The sequence below is a fragment of the Poecile atricapillus genome, chromosome W (assembly GCF_030490865.1).
Source record: "Poecile atricapillus isolate bPoeAtr1 chromosome W, bPoeAtr1.hap1, whole genome shotgun sequence".
In the NCBI taxonomy this organism is placed as follows: Eukaryota; Metazoa; Chordata; class Aves; order Passeriformes; family Paridae; genus Poecile; species Poecile atricapillus.
Window position 1 is genome coordinate 30334827 of NC_081288.1, and position 26211 is coordinate 30361037.

A 26211-nucleotide genomic window follows, 5' to 3' on the forward strand; every position below is an offset into this window, starting at 1 on the left:
TCCATTTTATTGTCTTATCCGTACTCTGTCATCTGTTATCTCATAAAAAGATATCTGCCAATCAATTTTTAAGAACTGTTGAAGCAATCCTGTGCCACCTCTGCCACATGTTCCTCTTCCCATTGTTGAGTGACTATTAGTAATTAATTACAACCTACTGTCATGAGTCTCCTTTTCCCTCTGCTCTGATCTTTTAGCATGAGTTTGTGGCTTGACATGGGTTAAGCAGTTCAGATGCCACCCTACAGGAATCCTAAATAGGCAAAGCAGGGCTACTCACTATGGACTGTGGCACCACTGGAGACCCAGGGATTACACAGACCACTGTGGATCCACCATCTGATGTCACTTGTCCTTTTGCTGTTCAGATGAGATGATGAGGGAATTCCTTGCTCCTACAGTCAGTTCTACAGCTTGCATCAGACAGGAACCCTGCCAGGGCTGCTCTCCCAAGGTCATGCTGGTTGACCCATGCAGGCTGGGAGAGGATTTAGGATCACTTATCGCAATCCCATTGTTGTTAGCCTTCTTACACACCACTGGAAGGGAACTATCACCCCTCAAATCTAGCCATGTGGCCAGATATAACATAATTAAGTAAGACAATAAATATGGATACTTGTTGATTTGGGGCAGATGGTAGGAGTCATGGGAGTAGCTATACAAATCTTACAGTTTCAAGTATTAAGACAAATCTTGAAAATTTCCATTTTCATAATGGTAAGAAGTCTGTTCCTCGATGTCTTGAGTTACTTGCTTTTTCTTCCTCCATTCCCTTCTCTGTACTTCACTGTTTTGACTGGTAGCACCATACGTTTTCTTTGGACTTACAAAAGTTTCATTGTTCATCTCTGTTTCTTCAGCCAGTTCATCCTGATCAATTATGCCACATTTCTCTTCACTGAGGTTTTCGGGGTCAGCCCATTCCTGCTTCTCCCCAGAAGCAAAGATAGCATAGAATATCACACCACTGTAATGCACCAGGGCTGCAATCAGAAAGACGTTCTGCCACTCTTCACGGGTCTGAAAGAATGGTACAGGTCTCATTAAGTTTCCAGTAACAAGAAATTTTGCTGTCTGAATTAGGCCATGAATTAGCACATATTGAGGAATGACTGTGATCACTGTTTGATTCCTGATGCTGAAGATAGAACAATTTACGAGAATCATTGTAAAAATGATTTTTTTTATAACTATAGCAAATACAATAAAACTTGGAGTTTTTTGGGTTTTTTTTTCTCCCAGAGAAGTTTCTCTCTTGCATGTGAAATATTTATGGATTTGGAAATGCAGGGATTTCTCTAACAACTACATAATATTATTGCAGATCAATGTTTGCTTAGGAACCCTACTGAGGGGGTACACATGCGTTGTAGAGGAGTTTTCCAAGTCCTAAAAGCATTGCATAGTTGTATGGAGATATTGCAGAGACTTAGGCTCAGGTGGCATTAAATAATATCTGCCTACACAGATAATTAGTTATAATAGCTGAGAATTAGGCCAAGGTAGAATTTTAAAAAGTGCATGTTCAAGACAAACAAAAAGCAGCTGCAGAGATCAATAATGGAATGGCATCCCCAGGAATCTTTGAAATGCCTTAAATTTGTTGCATTAGCTAACCCTTTTTCTAGAAAACATGGAAAAATGTTACCTTATGTTTTGTCATTGCACCAACAATGAGTGGGCACACCATTCCCGACAGCGTCCCCACGCCGTTGGAGATCCCCATCAGAATGCTGGCATAACGAGGGGCTATGTCCAAGTGATTCACATTGAACCCTACAAAAAATGAGAGAAACAATCAGCTGTACAGCATTGCACTACCAGGCCAACAGGGCTTTCTACAGCCATTCTGGCTGAAGAAGACAGAAAACGGTATTAACCTCCCTACTACACAGCTGAAGACTATGTTGTATAGAAAAAAAAATTTTGTTTGGCCCTGTTTAAAGTGTCTGTACTTTCCATTTTTTCATACTGAAAGAGTGAACTTGGAAAATATTTTTAATTAAGGAATCAATGCCTCAAATTAGTGAAATGTCTTCTATCGTTTTATTTATGTGGTAGTGTTTATAATTCATTTCTTTCAGTGTTTTAAGTAGCAGTATAACAACATGAAAAAAGAGAATATAAACCAGTAGGAAAAAATAATTATCTTTACTGTAGTGTGTCTTCTGAGCATGTATTTTATTAAGAAATAAAAACAAATACTAAATATCAGCTCAGATAATTATCATTCCTTAGGTAATGAAAATTAGTCATATTAACTATGGTTGATCACAAGAAGTGACAATTAATTCCAAGAACATGGTAATAAGTAAGGTAAGAAGTAGACTACTGGGAAAATCCTGCAATAAAAGTTGATTGATAGAAATGGCCCGCTATGCAAGGACCTCATAACTGAGCAGCAAAACTGCTTCCCATCTGCAGAATCCTGAAATAACTGAAGACTAGCAGTGACTTTGCTGGTCAATTTTGTTCAATAGATCCATGTTCTTGGCAGTCTTCTTGGGAGATCTTCAATCTTCTTAAGAAAAATCTTTAGTCTTCGTAACAAAAGTGTTTTTTACCAGTGATGCTGGTACTGATGATGGCACAAAACAGCTTGAGACTACAAAATGTGGGTGAGACTCGTGAAAGTGCTAGAAACAACTTCTGGAGAATGGCTGATTGTAGGATGTAACAGAGGGAGGGCTGACATAGAAAGCAGAAACTGGGTGATAGGGCTGGGGACAGGATTGTAACTGATAGCCCTTGTGCAATACTCACTTCAGAGTAATTCTCTCTTTCCTTTTAGGCATACAGTTAAATGGGATGAAAAGGTGACTGACAGTGTAAAAGTATATTAGAAAATAACAGAAGAAAGCTGGTGTGAACTGGAATCAATAAAGAGCAGGTTCTTTTCAAAGCTTCATGTCCTGTGTGCAACATGTTTCATAGATACTGAAGTAAATTAGTTCTGGTATGGGAAGAAATAACAAACACGCCATAAGCTGCCATGTTAAGAGCAAACAAAATAATAGAAATTATGACAGTAAGAGCACTGAGGATACTAACATCACTTTCATCATGAATAGTAAAAGCAAGAAGATAGGATTAATTCTTACCTGAAATTGCAAAGCCACTGAAGCCTACTGCTAACACCAGAAAGGAAATAGCCACACCTTTTGTGTGAGAATAACCAACCACCAAAAGCAAGGTTGCTTCCATTCCAAAGCCTTCAAATGAAACATATGAGGATGAATTACATTTAAATTTCTAGTTGCCAAGAAAATACTAATAAGCACTATCCAGAATAGCAGCTTAAAATGAGAGAAAATTATTTTGTATCTTTTAGCTATTCTTGAACACACATAGGAGGTTTGTGCGTTTGCAGAAATATTTGTATATTCATTATTTGAGAATATATTATTTTTTTCTCGTCATTCACTGCTGTATAAATGACCCAAGCAGTGGGTAAAGTCAATTCACCGAGCAACAGAGGAAAACAATGAGATAGAGACCTTGTGCAAAAGCCAGAAAAAATTCACAAACACACAAACATTATTGGGAAAGGTGAAAAACACTTGCCTTTGATTTCTCTTGATTACAGTGGTGTCAGGTATTCTTGGTAAATGGAACAAAAGAAGGTTTTACATACAACTGTGATACCAACACAACAGGACATCCCTGAGAATCACAGGGAACTTCCATTACTGGAAATTAACATTTTTTAATATGTAACATCACAATCCTTCTGTTTTGTTTTGATCTAATGACACTATTAATATACCCTGAAAATGCAATGAATTTGATCATCGTTTCTGAAGATGAATAGACAAGTTATGTGGTATCACTGGCTGCAGGCATCTCTATTTCTAGGAGCCCGTGCCATATATAAATAATGCAAGCCAGCAATTGGAAGTGGGCAGCTAACTGCTCCACAGGCTGCCAGGCTTGAAGTCTTTTCTCTAATATCAGCCCTACATGTCACTGATTTTTCAGTTCAGTGACTGAACTGGAAACAAATTATTTTGTGCTGAGTTAAAATTGTCCTGTCTATCCGTCACTTTTTACCCCTCACCCTAAGCCTTTCAGCCTAAATTTGTCAGTGGGTTCTGCTGGAAGTAGCAATGGGAACATGGCCAGTTACTTCAAAAATGTATCCACTGGGAAAGGGCCTACCCAGAACCATGGTACAGAATTAACTTTGTCTGTATGAGTTTGCAGGATGAGGCCTATTTGATTATACTATGCTATTACCCATTCAATTATTAACCAGGCTTCTTGTCTCCTCCCTTTTCAAAGCATGCTCTTATGAGTAAGGATTTATGTCATGAGGCACCAGCTCTCCAATTAATGCTTCAGATTGACCAGCTGCAAATGCAATCCTGAGTAAATTGTCTCTTGTTGCAATTAAACATGGGCGAAACTATGACACTTGCATCGACTGCAGCACAATTGAAATGTCATGTTTTCAGAATCCAATAGTACCTCCACAGTTCATGACCTTCCTTACAGTGGTAGTGGTTAAGATCTTCCTGCTCCGTAAGAAGTCAGCTAGCTGCCCTCCGATGGGCACAATGATTGTCATGACCATGTGAGGAACTGCTGACAAAAGGCCAACCTGCAATCAGACAAATGAGTGCTTAACAGTCATTTCTCCTTCCAGATTCAGGGGCAAGAGAACAAGAACCATAATATTTCTTCATCTCTTTTTCCCTGCATCATTTTATCTGATTACAGCAGATGCTCAGAAGTAGGTGAGGAAAGAAACATCTCCTTGTGGCCCAGAAACCACAGCACAAGTGAGAATCTCACCTTAGAGATGCCATGCAATATCCCTAGTACTCATGGTTACTCCAAAGAGTTGCACAGAAGATTGTTTATATGAAATTCTATCGTAGACATCACAAAGCCCTGTCATACATTTCCTGATACTGGAGTGCTCTGTCTTGGTTTTCCACTGAATTTATATATTTTTTGTTATTGATCTTCTTAAGGACCTCCTTCTGGAATAACAAATCAGTCCCTGTTACCTGCCTCTGTGTAAAGGAAAGGAACACCTGCACATTGCATAGGGACTGAAGACCATACAGCATAAAGCCTGACATAATGATAGAATTTTACAAATTATTAAATAATCATATATGTAAAAACATTAGTTTATTTTTATTCTTGTGGGATTACAGCCTACAAACTGATGTTCATCTTCTTTTCATTTTCACACAACCCCAGAATGGTTGAGGTTGAAGGAACCTCCTTCTGCTCAAGCTGGATGGCCTAGAGAACTTTGCCCAGAAATGTGTCCAGGACGTTCCTGAGTATCTCCAAGGACAGAGATTCTACAACCATTCTGGGGAACCTGTTCCAGTATACAGTCATCCTCATAGTGAAAAAGTGTTTCCTCATGCTCAGAAGGAACCTCACATGCTTCAGTTTGTGCCCAGGGCACTACTGAAAAGAGCCTATTTTCACCTTCTTTACACTCTCCCTTCAGATATTTGTACATATGAATGAGAATTCTGCTGAGCCTTCTCCAGGCTAAACAGTCCCAGCTCTCAGCCTTTTCTTACAGGAGAAATATTTCCATTCCTTCTCGGTGCTTCATTACACTCTCTCCAGTATGTCCATGTCTCTCTAATACTGTGGAGCCCAGAACTGGACACAGTACTTCAGGTGTGCCCACGCAGTGCTGTGTAGGGGGGAAAGGTCACCTCCTTTTAGCTGGTGGTCTTTGCATGATGCAGCCCAGGATACCATTATTCTTTACTGCAAGGACACACTGCTGGCTCACGTCCAGCCTGGTGTTCAGCAGGACCCCCAGGTCCTTTTCTGCTAAGCTGCTTTCCAGCTGGGCAGATCCCAGCAGGTACTGCTGGGCTTGCTCCTCCCCAGCTGCAGGACTTTCTGGTTTCCCTTACTGGGCTCCAGGAGGCTCCTGTCAGCCTGCTTCACCAGCCTGCTGGGGCTCCTCTGTACAGCAGCACAACCCTGCAGTGTATCAGCCACTGCTCCTAGCTTGGCATCATCTGCAAACCTGCTGAGGGTACACTCTGCTGCATCACCCAGGTCACTATTGAAGATGTCAAATAGGATCAGACTCGGTATTCTGCCCTGAGGCAGAATTTTAGTGATCAGCATGTCATCTTCTAGAAGCTTTTCTTTGAAGCAGTAATTTAGTGAGATGTTTGAGTTTATTTTCTGGAGTGTGCAACCTTGTTACATTGACAGTCGGTTTTACACTAGGTTTAAATTAGTGAGGTTCACAGAGATGCAACTCTAGAATATATGAAAAGCAGTTCAGAATAAATAGATTTAGTTTTTTCTTAATATCCCTCTTTTCCATCTCCCTGCTGTACTTGGCCATTTAGAGTGTCATTGCTACCAAGCCACAACCATTGCTTCTCCTGCAGAACCTGGGCACACAGTGCTCCCAGAATAGATAAATAATGATGTTCTTTGTTATCAGCCTTAAACTTGCTTGAAAATAACTACAACATAGAAAGTATGTATGCTAAATGATAGAGTTTTTAACAGTTTTCTAAAACAATTTTTCTGTATTCCCCATTCATGCTCCAAATAGGGAGTGTAACAATTCTGATTCCCCATTCATGCTCCAAATAGGGAGTGTAACAATTCTGATTCTAGTGAAATGATGGTGGCACAGAATATAAATCTATAAAGAATTCAATCTTCATTGTTAATGAAAAGTCACAAAAATCACGAAAAGGATAAAAATTGCCTGGTTAAATGGTAAACAGACAACACCAAGCAAAACGTGTATTTCTATTTAATTAGTGTTTTTTCATGGTATGTGGGAGCTTTTAATCAACTATTTCCCAAAATAACTTCTTCATTCTTTCCTTTTTCTAATAATTTGATGCTTGCATACTTTTATTTCTACGAGGTCAGCAGAAGTATGTCATCCCAAATACTGGGAATGATCTACTGTAATGATTCCAGGTCTACCTGGTTCTCCTCACACAAACATAGCACTAAGTGCCATGTCCAGTTATCTCTTGAACATCTCCAGATATGACATTCACCTCTTCTATGGGCAGACCATTCCAATATTTAGCCACCCCTTCAGTGAAGAAATTCTTCCTGATGTTCAACCTGAACCTCCCCTGCTGTATCTCCTAGGTCAGTGCTTATTTTCAGACATTTACCTTGCTAATTGCAAATCCAAAGACTTCTTCAAAGTAAGCAGGCTGACTTATAAGGAGCAAATAGAAGGTCCAGCTTCTGCAGAAATTTGCCACAATGATTGCATAAACTGGCATTGAAGTGAAAAATCTCTTCCAGGGAGTACTAAATTTCTAGGGGAAAAAAACACAAAATTGGGTAGACAGAGGCAAAATAAAGAACCAGCATCTTTTATTACCAAGCCTGTTAGGTACATTGCATACAACTTACATCGCAGGTCACTTAAAATGCAAGTGAGATATATCTCTTGAATTACTGGCAAAGAAGAGGTAGAGAAATTTTCTTGGAACTCTTAGGATTTTTAAGATGGATACTGCAATACTGTTGCCCTGATTACTGACATTGCATGAGGTCTTCTGGAATCCCGCTATTGGGATAATGGGATCAGTAAAAGAATCAAAGAAAGCTAGAGAAAACTTTGTGCCATTCCCCACTTTCTGTCATGGTGCAGTTTAAGGCATTCTTTTGAAAGGAGTGGGAAAGAAGGGTTGTCCAAGCTAAGACACATGCAGTAGAGCAGCAACAAGCAGCTACCTGCTTCAACCTCACTATTCTAATTCAGAAAAAAAAAGGCCTGTGGTACAGAATTTAATTTTTGTAACTTGCTTTTTTGCCATTTAAAAAAAAAAAAAAATTATTATTATGCTCCAATACTACATACAGCAGGAAACATACTTCAGAGACCTATTGATTTTTATAGAATTCCACTCAGAAGCTGAAATCTGTATCTATGGCAATACACATTGATATTCTCTTTTTTTAATAAAAAAAAGTTAATTTTGTTTTACAGGCTACCCTATGCCTGCAGTTGTGTGTGCACCCATGAGGTTGGTACCAGCTTCCTCTGCAGTAAAACCAGCATACTGCAACGAAAATCCATGACCTGGAACAAGTGTGTGTGTGTCTCCAGCCAAGACCTGATCAGTCAAATTTCAGATGCATACCCAAAAAGACAGTCTGGTATTTTACATTCCTAGCAAGGCATGTAGAGGAGCAAAACACGTAGAGGAAAGAACAGTAGTTACTTTGTTCCAGAATGTTCAAAACTGAAAGCACTAAGGATAGACAGTTTGTCAAGAAACACCCTTGTTTTTCACTACTGGCAAAAAAAAAAAGTTGTCTAAAGGAATGGAGGAAAGTTTGATGGGAAAATAGTTTTTAACCCAAAGTTTCCAGGACCTTCCAGGATCTTCTCAGAGAGAGGATGAGAAGACTTAGAGGACCTGAGCTGCTGTGAGAGTCAGCAGGGCAGAAACCCAGTCCTAAACTACTAGATTTGCAATCATCCTTAATAGGAGCTCAAGAGGCAGCCAGATAATTTAACAGCTGCAGTCAGATTCTTATGTAGTTAAATCCATGAATATTTTTTAGAACAAGCTTGAGAGTTACTCAAGAGGAGACCAGAATGTGTGTTACCCCCTCCCAACCCATCCCTTCCCTCCGTAGATCAGAAAAGCTCCATAAGTCAAGAGCCTAAAAAGCATTATGTGTCTTCCTGTACTCATCCAGTCCAGCTGCAAGAGCCTGATTCTGTAATTTTCTTGAAAGGAACAGCCCCTAGTTCCACCTCACTTAAACAGTATCCATCCAGTCATATGCCCATCTTCTGCAAAGTGCTCACAAATGTAAACAAGGAAAGCCTTTTTTTACTTACACTTGAATTAGCTAGGTTGGCTCCTTCTCCTATACTTGTTTCTATATATGTCCTTTCTTCACTGGTTATTGTTGGATGGGCAGCAGGGCTCTCATAGGCATGAAGCAGCCAAAACACGTACCAAACAATCCCAAACATTCCTGAAGATGCACGAAAAGCAACTTTGTTTTCAAAGCCAATAAAGTTACACTTCAGTATCTGCAAGCTTTGAGGTTTGTCTAAAATGCTAGTCAAACAAAACCTGCATAGAAATTATGCCCAGGGAAGTAACAAAATATATCAACTAACTCTGTGTGTATTTTATGCCTGCTTGCAAAGCATTTAAGCATTTTGTCACTTTTATTATATTATACATGGGGCATAGAAAAGGCAGGAGGAAAGCTCTCTGTAGAACCTAGGGAAAGAAAAAAGCAGGCAGGCCATGATGTGGTTGCAATCTGCATGAAGGGACTTCACCATAAGATGGCAATGGCAAATCCTGTGGTGTGTCTTGTATCTCCAGGGAAGACAGAGAAAGCCCAAATGGGCTGCTGATGTGCAAGGCTGGTTGGAGCCACCTCTGCCATACACTGTGAGGGGAAGAATAAGGCACCACAGATCAGCCACAGGGCCATACCCATGGTACCACTTTGTAAAGGTGGCATTGCTTTATTAAAGATGGGCAGCATGGGGAAGCTTTCTCAGGACAGAAGTTTTCAGGTCCCTTTGGCTCCCTGGCAGCAGTATTTGCTGTAACTTTCACTGTCAGTGTGCACTCTGGGGCAGGTCCCACACAAGGGTTTGTGCTGCAGAGGAACCTTTGCAACTGCATCCAATCGTGTCACTGGGTGACCATGGGCTGTAGCCTGGTCATTACAATTTTACAACTTTTGTAACAGATGATTATGAAATGAAAGCTCCCAGAATCTGCAGTAAGTAGGGAACAAATTGGAGCACCCCTTTGCAACCTTTTCATTCATCAAAACAACTTTGATCTATCCTTGTTAGAGAGGTTTTAGTAAACGACTGGCAGTACTGATCTAGTGGCAGATGTCCTTCATGTTTGGCAACTCACCGTAAATATAAAAGACTGATGACCATCCTATATACTGTACCAGCACACCTGCCAGGGGCATGGCCACCACCGCACCTGCATATGACCCTGAAGAGAAAACAGATTAGTAAAACATGTCAGCTGTGGTACTGTGCCCAACTTCATCCAGACAGGTGCCCATAAGAGCAGGACTGGATGGATGTGTTTGACTTTTTTTATGGACATGGAGAATGGGATGGAAGCTGCAAAATTTTGACTGGGGTGACAGGAAGCACTGACCCCTCATGGGTCACCAGTCTCACTTTGCCAAGTTGTGCCCTCTAGGGAAATAGGATTTGCAAATCCAAGACTGATGACAAACCACTACAGAGGCATAAGCTATGTGTGTGCAGTTGAGTGGGAAATCCCACCTGGCACTGTGGTGTATGTGGTGCGTTTTGAAGAAGATAACTGAACAAGTTTCAGTAGCTTCATGGAGGAATCCTGATGATATGCAGATATGTTGGGAGGCTCTTGTCATGGCCCTAGACCCATGGCCACACAAGCACTGGTAGCAGAGAGGGTGCTCAAACCAACCCTGAGTCTGTGTAACCATGTTTAATTCATATCAACAGCACGAACAAACAGCTGGAATAAATAGGCAGATGTTGACGGGGATAAAAGAGGATAACAGTGTGGTCTATGTCAAGGTTTCTGACTGGGAAATACATAATACTGGTGAAATATATGGTCTTTTGGAAAGAGATGAGTATTTAAGTGCAATCTAGACAATAGGTTTCAGTGCAAGACAGTGACAATAGCTTTACATGTGAAGATTGTTGCTCTGAATTATTCTAGGAAATGAGGTATTTATGGTTCTGAGAGTAGGACATGTTTTGTTAATAAATATTTGTTAATGCTCTTCTCATTAACAAATACTTCTCTGCAATGATTCACAGAGATCCTTCTCCCTCAACTTAATGTAATTCATTTTTCCTACAGCTTTCCGACAGAAAAGCCCTAGGCCAGAATGTAGATGGAAGAACCAGGAACCTGCTTAATCTGGATTTTCCTGATTTTTCCATTGCTCCTATGCACCTTTCAAAGGTAAGGATCAGTGATCTGTAGCCACTAAAATGGGTGTCAAGCTGAAGAATCCGTTGATCTTTCTCTAGAGATCCCACACTAGGAATTTCAAGGAGGGAACACTGAGGGTGGAGAGGCTTTCCTTTGGATCTTTCCTTCTGCAGGAATTGAAAACACCTAAATAATAAAAACCTGAAGCCATCCGTAGTAAAAATAAAATTCCCACAATATACAAACATGGGGCTTTCCCCACTTGCTTCAGTCCTCCTTTTATCCTTTATCTTGTGTTTTAGTGCTGTATTTTCCCCAGCCACACAACTCTAGTGCTGATGGACAGAATTTTTTTTCCTGTGACTTTTACATTTTTACTGAACATTTTCTCCTACTGACATTAATCTTCAGCTGTCAGCATTGGAAAGGGACACAGAAAAGAGAGCAGAGTACATGTCTGATCATAACTCAAAACAGAATGAAGCAGAACAACTACTGGCAAGAAGTTACATCACCTCCACTGCAGTATATTGAGCAATCAGCCTAAAGTACTGAAGTCCTTTTCAGATAATTTTAAAGTGTGTGCTTGTTTAGGAGCATCCATTGAGTGTGTCTAATAAATGGAGTCACTAAGGATGAAGCCAATAAAAAAATACAACATAATTTCTCTCATGTGAACCTCTAGACCCATTTTAGTTTATTATGAGAGCCATTTTGAGTGTTGGCTTTAAAGGATAAGATGACGACATACTAAACAAAAAAGTACTCACAAGTTCCTAAGCTTAGGGTACAAGCTGATTGTAGCAAAGGACAGAGGGTTTTTGCACTCCTTCAAATATTGAAATTAATAAAATAAATCTGATAGGGATAGGTGCTTATATAAACCATATAAGCCCATCAACTCACCACAGAACGAAGTGGTAGCCAACCTGCTTCTCTCCAGCGGCGGGGCCCACTTACTCCACATCCCATGGCAGGCTGGGTACGTGACGCCCTGGCAGACATTACACACATCACATGATTTGCTTTCACTGCATTCCACTTGAAGTATCTGCTGATACTGTCCCTCCTGCCTAGCTGTTTGTCACCATGGAATGATATAGGAAGGGTTAGGTAAGTCTGGAATAACTCGACTGTTTCAGTATGAAGATGTTAAACTTATCTGAATTGCCTATTACTTGAATAGTAATATGTTCTGAGGTAAAAACACTGTTTAGTATTATGCAGTTGATGATACAAGGAAACTAATATAACTAAAATTGCAGCACCAGAAACATACATTTTTCTTTACTTAAAGAAAACTTAGAAATATAAATCAGTATAATTAAAAAATTATCATCTCAAACTGAGTAGCAAGTAAAACGATATATTGATCAGAAACCCTGTTCGAAAGAGATCTTACAACTTCTAGAACCAAATCTCAAAATCAAACTCTGAGAAAGGACAAAAATGGTGTGTGCTCCTACCTCCACCAAACCTTGAAGAATCCTGACAAACATCACACAGCCATAATGCACTCTTGCTGCAGAAGGGATGATCATGTTCAGTGTAGATGTTAGAAAGATAGCTGCCCCAAATACCCTATGGAGAAATGGCAGACAGGGAATACAATTATTATCTATTCTTCAGAAGTGTTCTCGTGTTCCACTTCAAAATATTTATAAACTTATTGAAAAATATTTTGTTGTGATTATTTTTCTTTTTTTTAAAAAAAAAAGTATTTAAATTGTTTGCATTTCCATGTCTGAAAACATGTTCACAGGAAATATATGTCACTTCATTTTTGTGTCCAGTCTTGTTCATAGTAGGATTAATGGTTGTGTTATAGCATGAAAAATTTACCATCAGAGAACAGCACTGTTTTGTCTAAATTCTCTACACCTACTGACAAAAGCAACACCCCATGCCTAGACAATTCATTATCTGAATGACAAGAAGGCACTAAACACATGAGCACAAAAGCAAAGAGGCTGAGTAGGCTGGCAGACAAAAGTGACAAAGGAACTGATTTATATAGAAAAGTCTGAAAATATGAATTGGAATACAAAGCCCACAGTCATATCTTGACATTTAGGAGACTGCTTTAAAAGCCAAGTAAACATTTAACTGAGAAATAAATATTATTCATCTCTCTGTTGTGATCCCTGAAGAAAAGATTTTTGCCTTTTGATTTCTTACCACTAATAGAAATATCAGATCTGTTATCATAACACTATTGACTCAGGGAACTACTGCAAACTATGTGAATTAATAACCATGTGAAAGAAGAAACTGTAACAAAGAGAACTCTTAATTATCCAGCTGTCTCTAAAGACTGTTTCCAATCTCTGCTACTTCTTTTAATTCCAACTCTTAATATGCCTAGGTTTTAAATGCATAAATTTATACTGAGTTAGAACCACTCTTCTGATACTATTTAAAGGGTTGAGTGTTGTTTCCACAGAGACAGCATCTTTTCATCAATTCACTGCCATTTATCCCAAAGAAGTTGATCTCCACTTGGACAAGAAACATTCCTGTTTTTTTCAATTCAGTCACATATTCTTCTGTCCTCCCTCCCACGATCCCTGGGCAGCTGCCACTTCTGAACCAAAACAGACTACTCCTCTGCCTAGCAGGGGGCTCCTACTGAAAATTGATATCAAGAGATGCCTCATGTTTCATGCATCCACCAAAAAATACTGAAATCACATTTAGATGTGTGTTTGAGGATAATCAAGAAATTAAAGGGATGGTGTCAGTAAATGGCTGATGAGCTTTTTGGTGGAATGCAGATCTACATCAATGTGGATGAATGTATTGAGTAAATTACGCAGTGTTAGAGGTTTTATGGTGCAAACCCATAAAGCACTCGGTATTTTCAGTCATTATGAGATCCATCTGAATCCCACACTATTACAGATAATTATGTGCCTATATAATTACAGAAGTGCCTGGGATGGGCCATCCTTATGTATGTTCAAGGTTGCACAGCTTAAACAAGCAGCAAAGGAGTCTTTGCCCAAATCTGTAAAGTCAGAAATAGCACAGAATCCCATTTCCTGAGTGCAGCTGGGTCAAAAGAAAGATTTTCCTCTTTTTAGGGCTGGTAGGTTCATTGGCCACAGAACACCTGTTTTCCTGCCCTGTGTCTTATCAAATAACCCCTCTGAAACTGAAACTTGGCACCACTGGTGAACCTACCTAAGCAGAAATTAGTTGGGTAAACAAGGAATAAAAGAAAACCATGGACTTAGTGAATCCCATTACTGCAAATAGAAACTCTCTTTGAGCTCAGCTCTTGAGCCATTTTTGTTCCTCAGCAAATTCTACTCCTAAACCCAGTTATGATGGGCAAATCCATAATGTGATGTTGTAGTACAGCATTAGATTGAGTTGGAAATTCACATGGGGATAAATGCAGAGCTTTCTGTGCTTGTGCACAGTCTGTACTTAAGGAAACACTTTGCTGACAGAACACATCAAGTTACAGCATAAACATGGCTGATTTTACTGTTTGCAAGTAAATTAAGGAAACAAAAGCTAAACTAATAATATGCTGAATTATTCAGCCAACAGTATGCACATCTGTGTTTTGGAGCCCTTCTGCTGCAAAAGCTGGTGGCAAGACTGGAAAGGCTGGAGAAGTGATTAAGCTTAGCTAATTTATTTGGCTTACTCGGCAGATGGAAAAACATTCTGCCTAGGCACTGCTATGTGGTAGAGAAATGAATAATTGAGGATGCGAACTGTGCTGAAGAAGTAGTGCAAGCCAAACTCTGAGTAACTTTTGGTTATGGACAGAAGAGAGTGGGACTGAACAGTCTGGGTGATTCTATGGGATGTCGCTGTTCTGGAGAAATTTCCACAAGGGCATATGACTGGGAAGAGCATCCAGGCAGTCTTGTAACCCCAATAGCTCTTTGCAGAATGCAGAAAAGAAAGTACTTTGATCTGTGGCAAAGTACAACATATGATTTGTCTTAAAGATCTTTTCCGATTCTGACACTATCTGTAGATAAGTCACATCTTGTTTGCAGAGACTGAAATTAGTACCAGCCACTTTTTTTTAAATTTTAATCTGTAGATCCCAAATATCCTTAATATGCACATCTCATGAGCTCATTCACAACCAGCTGTCTTCAGACAGCCTCCCTCTCTCTTGTGATCATGTTCAAAGCTCTGAAGACCTTTTGAAGTAAAGCCCAAAACCAAAGTTAACATTTGCAAAAATTAGCTACTTTTCTTATTCACATTTTCAAAAGCAGTTGAATTTTAAAAAAATAAGAAAAATTGGCTGACAAAGACATTGATCATAAAACAAAATCTGTACAAATTCTCAGACTTCATCAAGAAGAAATCAGGAAGCTCTACTAGAAATTCTATACAATCTTAATTACAGTCAGACTGTATCCAGCCATGGCCAGGATATCTGTACATGAGGATAGATTTGTGACGTCACGTCATAAATAGTTCTGTGATTCCTTTAGGCCCAGCTTCAGTCCACTGGGAGGAAGACCAAACACTGCCAGAAAACTATTGTTTGGTGTTGAGCTAAAAAGCACTAAGGCAACTTCTTAAAGACAAATGCTTTAACCATAGCTGTTACACACCATTAGGTGTGACTTTCCTTGAACTCTCCAGAAAGCATTATTGTTTAGAGAAGAAATGTGTAAATATTTGAGATGGACAAGTTAAATTGAAAGAATCAGCTCTAGACCCATAATGGAAGTCTTGTCCTCTGAAATAATTTTTGATCACAGACATAAATACTGAATGTTCAGCTTCAGAAGTGCACTTTTGAAACACATTAATTCACTGTTTTAGTAATTCTCATTTACACAGTGTGAAAAGGTTGTCAGGCTCTGAAGCTTAATTCATTTGCTTGCTGTTTTCTTACCTGTTAGCAGCCAATTTGTTTGAGATGAACCCTCCTGGAATTTGTGTCACAATGTAACCCCAGAAAAAAGAGCCATGAATGAGTCCTACAGTCTCTGGATCCCAGTTGAACTGGGCTGTCTGCAAAGGAAATGGGACACATGCTGTAAGATATAGCACACTCATTGCAAGGTAACTTCTGCTTAGAAGTTTCACATAGGTCACCTCGTGCTCCAAATCAAGCCTCTTTACAGTGGCTGCTCAGGGTTGCTGAGCTTAAAAACCCCCATTTAAGGCAAAAGGGTGGTCAATTCCCCTGTGAGGTCACTGCTTTTGCTCCTAGGAGAAGGAAAGGTTTCAGCCATAAGGTAGCTAATGCTGGACCTTCAATTTTGCCACTTGCCACTGCTTCTCCCTGGGCTCCTTAAACTTGAAGCCTTTGCTTTCAGGACTGCTCAGAGTTACAAGAAGAACCTGATACCTTTCAACACATTCATCTTCCCAAGATTATCAAGGTTGTTTAAGTCCTTTGAGTTGATTTGCCTCCTGGTCAGATTTGTTCATGGTTCTCCTCTCAGGGACGAACTCTGATCGTCTACTGTCAGCATTAAATGGCATGGGACCAGAAAAGAGTTGGGGGCGAGGAGAAAATCTGAAGACAAAGCAATCTGAAAATGAAACCAGGTAACACTAGCCAGTGACTAGTTTACCTTTTGTTAGAAGTGATGCCAGTTGTAGGGCTGGATTTGGATACAGAAGGACAGCCATAGCCTGGTCATAGGTGCTTCCTAGTCAAAAATGCCTGCAGCCAAGAGAAATGCTTTTACCATATACCTCTGCTTTCACTATATACCTCATCCTTGAACACCAAGCAGTTTCAGTCCTCTCAAGGTTCTTCCTGAACAAGGATTTTTCTATTTCCTGATGACATTTTTTGACATACCTTGTTCAGAAGAGGGATGTCAATGCTAAGGGCAAAACATACAGAAAATAAAGAGAGGGTGCCCTTTCTGCCCTCCATTGTAAGATCAGTGCTAACTTTTTCTCCATGAGCCCTCAGTTCTGAAGAACTCTGTTGGAGCAATAAGAAACTACGATGTTGTGCTTTATGATTGTTTTCATGCTAATCACATGTCTGGGAATGGTGGCTAAGCATTCTGTGAAGAAGCAGCACAGATATCTTCTAAATTCAAAATCACTAAAATACCAAAAAGGATTGGCAACTGTAGTGATAAACCTTAACATCTCTTTTTTTTATATTACTTTCTGCATGTTAAAAGAAAAAGTGTTTTTCCCACTACATTGATTTTTTGCTCACAAAGAAGCAAAAATGGCATTACTTAGCCAGACATGTTTATAGAAGGCTAAAGGGTTTCCCTCCCCATCAACATGAATTTTGATGTGTCCCACTTTCCCATGCTGAAGCAGTTCTGTTTAAACAGAATTTAACCTAATTTTCTACTAGTGATTTCCAGATGAGTTTCTAGGTAGTGTTAATTTCTGAAGGCAGAAATACCATGAGATATGGAAAAAGGTTCCTCCTGGTTCAGGAGGTGCTCATGCCCAAACACTATGAGTTTAGATTTGTGGAAGGAATTTACTCCCATTGTCTGAAATTACCTCTTCCTAGCTTCCCAACCTATGCAGGCACATATTTTCTCTTGCTTAAGTGCAGAACCTGAAAGTCCCAGCAGGACCATGGGGAGCAGGGATTAGACTGAGTAAGTACAAATTCAGCAGGAAGTCTAAACATGGCTCCTATGATCATGAGTCATGGAGATGGGTATACTTTTAACGTTAGAAATTTATGGCAGACATCTACACTCTTCTTTACCTAAAGTTAAAATATCTAGGAGAAAAGCTGATGAATATTTGCACAGCATTTCATTCAAGAGTCAAGATTCCTGTGGATTTTTTAGGATGTAAACATTCAAAATGTATCCAAAAATAAGTCAACAAGTAGAGCTAATGTAGCAGTTCAAGTTCATAAAATCCGTAACAGGACACTTGACATCACAGCCAAATACCAAGGGAGGATGGGCAATGCTAAGGTATGGATTGAACCTGCTGGGGTGCATTGATAAAGCTGTGTAGGATCTGCTGTGGACCACATGCCATCCACTGCAGATTTGAAAATGGCTTGGCACCTAGCTCTTAATAGCTCCAGACAACAATCCACATTGTCAAAAACCTGATGCCTTATTGCCAGTGAGTGCTTTAAGATCTTGGAAACTATCCACTGACATGAATGTAATGGCTGCAGCCCTAGATGAAACAATTGATCACTCTTTCTGCACCAGCATCAGAGCACATTTCCCTGAGAGAGAGTAAAAAGCAAAAGATTCTGCCACCACAGCAAAATCTGTCTACAACTGACAGATCAGGGACCTGGGAGACATGCAAACTAATTCAGTTCTCATTTCTGGTACTTATAGCCTCTCTATGACACTGCAAATCCTCAGATCTTAAAGATTTTTAATGTGGGTTCATCACATAAATAGGAATTAAATGCCTGCACATCTATGTGCATCAGGACTGATGGGTGCCCCTCCTTCTGTTTTTTTAATCTGAGTATACACAGGACTTGGCTATGTGGCATTTGGGTGATTTTGCAATGGGATCTGCTCAGAGGAGAGAGAAGAGGGTGTTTTCTCACCCGCAGCTCTGGCTTTCCATCGACATAGACAGTGTTGTTGTTGACCATCTCCACGATGGCCACGCCCAGGTTGCACCTGATGCCGAAGGAGATGCAGAAGCCCAGGCCGCTCATGATGGCGATGATGTAGCGCTTGGGCAGGCCGCAGCAGTAGCACTCCCACAGCGCTGGCCGGCGGCTGCTCGCCGGCACCGGCCGCCCCTCTGTAGTCAGCTCAAGGGGCTCCTCCTCCACGTTGGTGCCATCAATCTTCCTAAACAGATGGACAAAGAAAAAATGAAGGTGCCCTGTTGTCTCAGTAAAATTTGCTGAAAGGTGGACGGACAGTTCCATGCTCCACAACATGCTAACTCCTGTTGTGAGGTGCTTGTCTCCTGGTAGTGAGGTGAGTTAATGCTGGACAGGCTCTGAAAGGCTAGCAGAGACTACACTTTTTCCCAAATGACTTCTGAAGTTTTCACATCTGAGCCATCTAGCCAGACAGCCAGCTGCAAAAGTGTTCACAGGCTGCTCGTGAGCATATCTGTGAGATATAACTGGAGGTCCGTTGTGATAAATTCCATTGACTGTTAGGAAAATTTATGTATGACTAAATTAACTATAATTTCTAACTAGATCTACAAAGCAGAGCTGCCAGTAGATTTCAAGAGAAAAGGGCAAATACAACACAAAGCATGGCTTCACTCAGCCCCAAATTTCTTGGCATTTTTTTTCTCCCATGAGACAAAATTCAGGGCTGTACAGCAGAGGAGAAACGTCTCTGGCATCAGCTCCCCTGTTAAAGACACAAAAGAGACGGGCCCAGACTTTCTCTGCCTGAAGGCATTTGAAGTCACATGTTCCCTCTTCTCTGAAATATCCTGCCACTACAAGGACTTCATTTTCTCCAAAGTGAACCCCTGCAACTCCTATTGTGGAACGTGTTGCCCTTTGTGTAAAATACTCACTATGAAATGAGATCTGAAGGCAGACAGGGGTTTCTGGACACTAGATTCACCATTCCTCAGCAGCAGAGGCTGAAAAGGCTTTGCCTGGGATCAAATTTGGTGTGGCAGCTGCAGTGCAGTTGGGAAGAACTGGGAAGAAGGGTGCCAGGGATGGGGCCTGAATGGGAGCAAATGGTACCCAGTTATGTCAGCCTGTGAGAGGCTGCCCAACAAATGCAGGAGTGCAGCTCCTCAGGCTTTGCATATCCAGTGTTTCTTTTTCCTACAGGCAATCTAGCTGAGATATTCATATTAAACAAAATGGCACTTCCATGCAATCTGGAATTACAAGACAGTGCAATTAAAATTTAATTTGGTCTCTCAATCTGATTGCAGCTATTAACATTGTGCTGCAGGACCAGGCAAAGTCTGTGGTAGGAAAGGTGAGGTAAGAAAGAACTAGACACACCCACCAGACCAGAGCTAGACAACTCCTTTTCTAGCATTACCTTTCTAGGCTTATTCTAAAATGCAGCTTATGGTTTTCCTGACATGCTGAAATACTTAAGGACATGGCTAGCTGTGAATATGTCACTAACCCACTGAGCACTAACTATGAGCTTAAGGTTAAGCCTTTACTAAGAGAGGCCTTGAACAGCAGCTTTTCAATTTTGGCATTGCTCTGAAGCACTGAGCTCAGGATCCAGCTCTTTTTGTGTCTGCCATGGAGTACTTTGAAAATATGAATAGTTAATTAATCTAAAGGAAGCCTAGCTTGCCATGTAAAATGATGAAACTATTTAATTCACTCTTTTCTGATAAGGAATAACTTATTTCCTACTTTCATACATCTGGCTGAGTGTATTTGAAATCTAATGTATGTATTTGAAATACATTTTAAACCTCAGTTTTCAGTATGAAAATCAACTGTAAACAAATGGTGACAGAGCATACATGGATGGGCTACATCTGACTGGATTGGGTTTTTTGGGAGCTCACAGCTTTCCCCAGTTGCTGTAAGTTTTGTGTACTACCCATAACCTAACAGATAGTACTCTACTCTAGATAGTTTGCATATACAAGTGGTAAGTATGGCTTCTTGTGCACTTAAATATATCTTTCCAATATAAAGTTCCACTTAAAAATCTCATAATTTTATGCTCTAGAGCTAACTGGAGCATCATTTACTATATTATTCCTTTTTACATCACAATATAAACCCATTATGTCAACCACAGTCTTAGCAAAAACAAAATAAGCATGCTACAGTCCAGCAGCTCATGTTTTCAAGAAATACTAGAATCACAGTGGTTTGGGCCAGAAGGGAACTGCTGGGATTATTTTATTTAATTCCTTTCTCAAACCAGTGCTCACTGCAAAGTTAGATCCTTAGCTCATTGTCAGACTGGAGCTAAGACCTTCCATTCAAGCAAAGTAACAGAAAATGTGATCTTACTGTGGTGTTATTGGGAGTGATTGAGATCTTATGGTTCACTCACAGGGAAACAGCATTTGTTAGTGAAATGGGACTACAGAGACTAATTCAGTCAGGCACTTTAAAAAGAAGACACCATATATTCCATGCTCTATGTGTTAATAGAGGTAGGTGTAAACAGAATGAGACACTAAAATAAAGACCTCAGGAAGTGATAAAACAACTGAATAATTATTTTTTAGGACTGTTGTCATCTCCCAAGTGTCATTAACAAGCCAAAAGAAATAATTTGTCATCCTCTGACAGAATATAAGATATTGATGGAATTAAATCAATTAACAATTTTCAAATATTTGCACCTTTACCAGGCTCTATTTATAAGAGAGACATTAGACTTCAATGGGTACATTGTTTTGGGCAGCTGGCAAAGATTAGACACTTCGTGCAAAGCCAAAACATCTGGATGTTTTCAGCTGGCTGTCGATTCAGATTGGCATGAAAACATCCTTCTGCTCCAAATTCAGTGCTAAAAGTGATGACCTGGAACTAGAACTATGGACTAATATTATCTCTGCAGAGAAATTAATTATTCTGCCATTGTACTTGACTAAGTAAAGGAAGGAAGTTGAGAACTGATTCATCACCCCAAGTCCATACATTTTAACCCCCAGGGATTAATTTCAATTTTAATTTCCCTCTATACCAGGTTTGTCTTGAGAAAACTATTTTGCAGTAGCAGTCCAAACATGTAGGTGTTAGAGCAGTACAGACATTCACACAGCCAGTGTCTGCACTGTTTTTTTAGTTTTATTTTATTGAACAGGTACATAATGAAGATATGGAAACTCCATTAAATGATGAGAAATTCATTTTCCAATTGATCCATGTACTTTTGTAGTGCCAGTGAAAATTCTTACTAGTTGTAGACCGATGACTTAGAAGAAAATTGCTTCAGGGCCAGTGCTCTACTCTAATTATCAGCCTCATGAAAAAGATGCAGGCGTGAATTTTCCTGCATAGGAAATGTTCATTCCTTAAATCTGTTTTTCCTTTTTTCAGCTAATGTACAACACTTGGCAAATAAGAAGAGCTAAGTTATTTCAATCTGCATCCATATTCTGTGCCCAAAGGTCATTATAACTTTATGTAAAATTTCTCTTTTTTTATCGAATGCCTACTCTGGCATATACAGAATTTTAAAAGAATGAAAAAAAATTTAAAAATCCCTATCAGTAATAAATAAAATCCCCAGAGCACATATACATTCAGCACTCTGTATTTAACAAGGTTTTAGCAGAGCAATTAGTTCTTTATTAACGATAAATTAGGTGTACAAGAATTTAATTTCATTTTATTAAAAATTCATTGATTCTACAGTAACAGGCAAATAGTAATATTTTTTGTGTTAAAACACATTCTAGAATGGATTTCACCAGTCTTTCTCAGGCAGCTGGAGCACAATCATACACAATGTTCAAAGCTCACACCCACCAATCCAGTAACTACAATGATGCCTGCGTAACTCCAGAAACCTATACAGTAATTACAAAAAAATCATAAATCCAAGAGTAGATACAATCTCCTAAGATCTTATTAATTCTTCAGGGATTTGTCCAGGTGATAATTTCCCATTTATTTGATGCATTGGTAGAAAATCCCAGCACAAATGTCCAAACTCTCTTGAGTTCCTCAGGGCATGGGAGCTCTCTTGCTGGTTCCTGCACGGTGTTTACACAGAGCCCACCAAGGGGTGTTTGTCCTGGGGTGCTGCAGTGCAGCGCTGCACGAGTGCACGGTGCCCTTGCACGAGCAGTGGTGCAAAGGCACGGCTGGTACATCGGCTGGCCCTGGACACCCCACGCTGCGCTCACAGCACTGCACGGCCTGGGAGGCACTAAGCTCTCGCCGCTCGTGCGCAAAGGGAAAATCTGAGAGGGATAGCTCCATGATCCAGCACAGTCAGAGGAACCCTGTCCAATGCAAGCATCTATCACCCAGCTTCAAGATGTAATTATGAGCAATTTAGGCTAATTCACCAAGGGACATCTACGCCATCCAGAACTACACTTCATACAGCAGCCATGTGGCATGGCCCATATGTAAAAATGTCTTTTTACATTAAAAGTGACAATTCTGGGCTGTAAACCCACTTACACTCTTCCCACTTCATCAGGAAGCCCACAGCTGCTGTTAGCTGGTCCAGGACTCCTGAAATCCTCAGAGTAGGCAAAACCTAAGATCTTACTTCAGTCTTTGACTTTTTCTTTGACTGCAGAAGGACCAAAGTGTTTGTGTCCGTCAAGAAGATCTGCATGAGCTCTTTCTTTTCTGAGAAACATAAGGATGACAGAGCCACAACTCCGATATTCTTTCACCCAAGCCTTGAATTTTCTAATTTTTTTTTTACTGATGTTCTGTATAAAATTAACCAAGATAAAACCCCACTTTTGCATTTAAAAATTTATACAAAGCATTTACAATATTCTCTAAAACATCTTCTAAGATCTGACAAATTAAACAGCTGCCAAGAGAGGATGGCTCTTGGGTCTCTCAGTTCAGTCCTCCCTGCCTCCCTTCCAGGATCCAGACACCCTAAAGTCACCTCCTGGGAGCAGACTTATTTTTGCAGCACCCACCAAACCTGCACACCTGTGAGGAGGCAGTAAGGTGCTTTATGCTGCTTGTGCTTTAGCACTTGATCTGGACTGTGGACAATGGAGCAGCTGCCCTTGCCAGGCAGCAGCCTCTGGGTCTGCTCTCTTGTTTGCAATGAAAATTATTTAAAATAAATGCCACAGGAAGGCATAAACCAGTCATATTTACCAAAGTGAAAATGTATTTTTTCTACCCACTTCACCAGTTTTGACATCAACACACCACAGTCACTGAAATCACACTTGTAGGTCTAATCAAGGATGTGCATTATAATAATTCATCAAATTATGATGAATGATAGAAGAGAAACCAAATTCTTTGCTGATTTTCACCACATTAAAGACAATTGGATTGGATGAACAGCAAAGTCAAGGTTGCAGCTGGAATATAGGTATATGTATGAAGTTCATACTAAAATATGCCTGTTTCATTCATTTATGGAAACTTCCAAATATGACTGCATATTTCCTACAAGACAGATCAGCTTGCAGATTAGATCTGACTGCAGACATAGTAAAAAGATTTTATAGTTTGGATTATTTCCTCTGCTGATTGGTACATCTAAGGAAGGCTCTGAGATACCTATGTTTAAAACAAAAAATTATTAAGTTCAGCATACTTTCTCGTATCTCAAGTGATATTTGGGTTAATTTGATTCAGGAGCAGTGTTGCTGAAGTTAGCTGCCTGTTTTACCAACTATGTAGGAACCAGCATGACATCTTTAATACATGGCTACAAGAGGACAGCAGTCTGGATAATCCAAAGTGAGCCCAGTGTACTGCTACATCACATATTCACTGGAAACAAACCTTACCAGTGTTTGGTCAAATTCGCCAGCAAAGCCCACAACAAAGAGAATTTATCACTGAATAAATTACTTGAATCAGTGTTCTAAAAGATAAACAGATTTGCAGGAATTACTGTAGAGTGTTGTAAAAGTAAAAAATAGAAACGTCAGGTTTCATCTGTAACATTGTAAATTTAAAAAGTTAGGAAATTGTGTAGAACACAGATAGTCTGTTCACATGATAAAGAAATAGAATAACTGCAGTGTGTTAAGTAAATTCTTACACATTTTCTTGTGATCAAAGGCTTGTTTAGATATACCAAGAACTATCTCTTTACTCAAAATAGCATTCCCAATACAAGGCGAAGGGGTGGATATGAAAGCAAATACAATTTAGTCACTAGAAACACCTTCAGCTAAAATGCTGGCTTGACCCACATAAAGATTTAAAACATAACATCAAGCACAAAAGAAATGCCACTAACCCCTCTGGGTCTCATCTACTGATTACACAAATAAGTGTTGTCAGTAGCCATTACTAACAGAAATAATCTTCTACTTAAATGAGAAATATATTTCCCTTTATGAGACTGGTCACCTGTTACATCAGATTTTCATTTTTCTAAAAAGAAAAATGCTCCATTTCTTGGATCATAAAACCATCAGGTTAAGATGAAAATCTTTAATCCTTTTTCTGCTTTTGCTAGCAAACAGATGCTTCTTCTTCTCTCTCTAATTTGCTAGTGTCAGTAAACTCACACATACACATCTCTATTCAATACATTTACTGATTTGGAGCAAGTCTTTTAAAACCTCAAACCTGTAATTTAGGAGCATTAAATCTAATTTCAAGAGTGGCATCATTGGGAATGTTAATTCCCATTAAATTATTGCTTTTTTTCATGCAAGCTAAACCACAGAATTAGTCATATTTAATTATTTAAAAGTTTTTTTATTAAACACTTTTTCAAGCTCTTTTTAATATTAAAACATTATTTCACAATCTATTTTCACCTTTTTTTGTTTAATATGAATATTCTATGATCTACAGTCATATGCTGTTGTAACTGCTCCTTTTACATCTGTTTTACAGCAAGCTGTCTCACTCTCTGCACTCAGATATCAATTTTGCAACTCTATATTCTGTTTTATGTTTATACATTTTTTTTTCTATACGGCATTTGCCTTAATCAGTTGAATCAATGGACCTGTCTGGGAATTTTCTGTTGGGTTTTACCTTCTCAGATTCCCCAGCGAGTCACTAATGGTGTTCTTCACCTCTTCCTTTCCTGGGTTAAAAAATCTTTCTTTCAATGAACCAAGCCCTTTGAAAGGCATTTTGTCTTTCTTCTTCAGTAAATCCCTTATGTTAAGGAGCATTCACTTCTGCTGTCATATTTCCCAATGCCAGAGTCGGGAGCCTCCACCAGTCCACTCGGCGACTTCTGCAACAACAACCAGTTGCTCGAGAAAGGAGCGGGTAAAAAAATAATAATAATAAAAAAAAATAGTCGTATTTTGCAAAGCCAGAAAAAAAAAGCTGTGGAGCGAAGCCCCCTCAGAAGCACTCAGGACTCGGCGTGGCCCTTGGAGCCGTGCGGGGAGCTGGTCTGGGGCCGCAGCCGGGAGCTGCAGGTGCTGCCGAGGGTCCCTGGGCAGGACGTGCTGCCTGCTCCACAGGCAAACCTCAGCCTGGCTGGCTGGGGCTCATCCTCAGTGCATCCCTCCCTCCCTCCCTTCTTCCCTCCCTCCCCTGCCTCTTTCACACCGAGATCCTGTGCAAGGTGGTGCTATAGTAACAGACACAATACCTGTCCTCAAGCCACTCCAGTTCGCTAATAAGACCTCATCTATGGCAAGGGCCAGAAGTTTATTAAATATTTATGAGTTCTTTCTGCAGGAAGGGAATTATTGCAAGCTACAGTTCCCATTCACTGTGTACCCCCCCGCACAGGGGAGGCCCCCT

The 26211-nt window shown here is 39.9% G+C and overlaps 1 protein-coding gene across 2 annotated transcripts; it reads right to left on the minus strand.

Annotated features, from left to right (window-relative positions):
* Positions 1 to 25652, minus strand: LOC131591830 (vesicular glutamate transporter 3-like). Of its 2 annotated transcripts, XM_058862911.1 has the most exons (12): positions 25483 to 25652; positions 18442 to 18694; positions 15808 to 15926; positions 12395 to 12509; positions 11835 to 11922; positions 9894 to 9980; positions 8840 to 8979; positions 7149 to 7298; positions 4471 to 4603; positions 3105 to 3215; positions 1652 to 1779; positions 1 to 1023 (listed from the first exon to the last, which is right to left on the minus strand). In XM_058862911.1, exons 1-12 carry the CDS (start codon positions 25623 to 25625, stop codon positions 685 to 687), a joined length of 1806 nt encoding a protein of 601 aa, XP_058718894.1. In that variant the 5' UTR covers positions 25626 to 25652; the 3' UTR covers positions 1 to 684. The 2 variants fall into 2 exon arrangements, with proteins under 2 accessions (XP_058718894.1, XP_058718895.1); XM_058862912.1 differs by lacking the exon at positions 7149 to 7298.
* Between the last annotated feature and the right edge of the window lie 559 nt (positions 25653 to 26211).

Coding starts and splice junctions, on each gene's coding strand:
- LOC131591830 (XM_058862911.1), bottom strand. CDS start 25,625: ATGCTCCTTAACATAAGGGATTTACTGAAGAAGAAAGACAAAATGCCT. Junction 8,980..9,893: donor ATCAGTCTTTTATATTTACG/GTGAGTTGCCAA, acceptor GTGCATCTTCAG/GAATGTTTGGGATTGTTTGG. Junction 1,024..1,651: donor GTGCAATGACAAAACATAAG/GTAACATTTTTC, acceptor CCATTCTTTCAG/ACCCGTGAAGAGTGGCAGAA.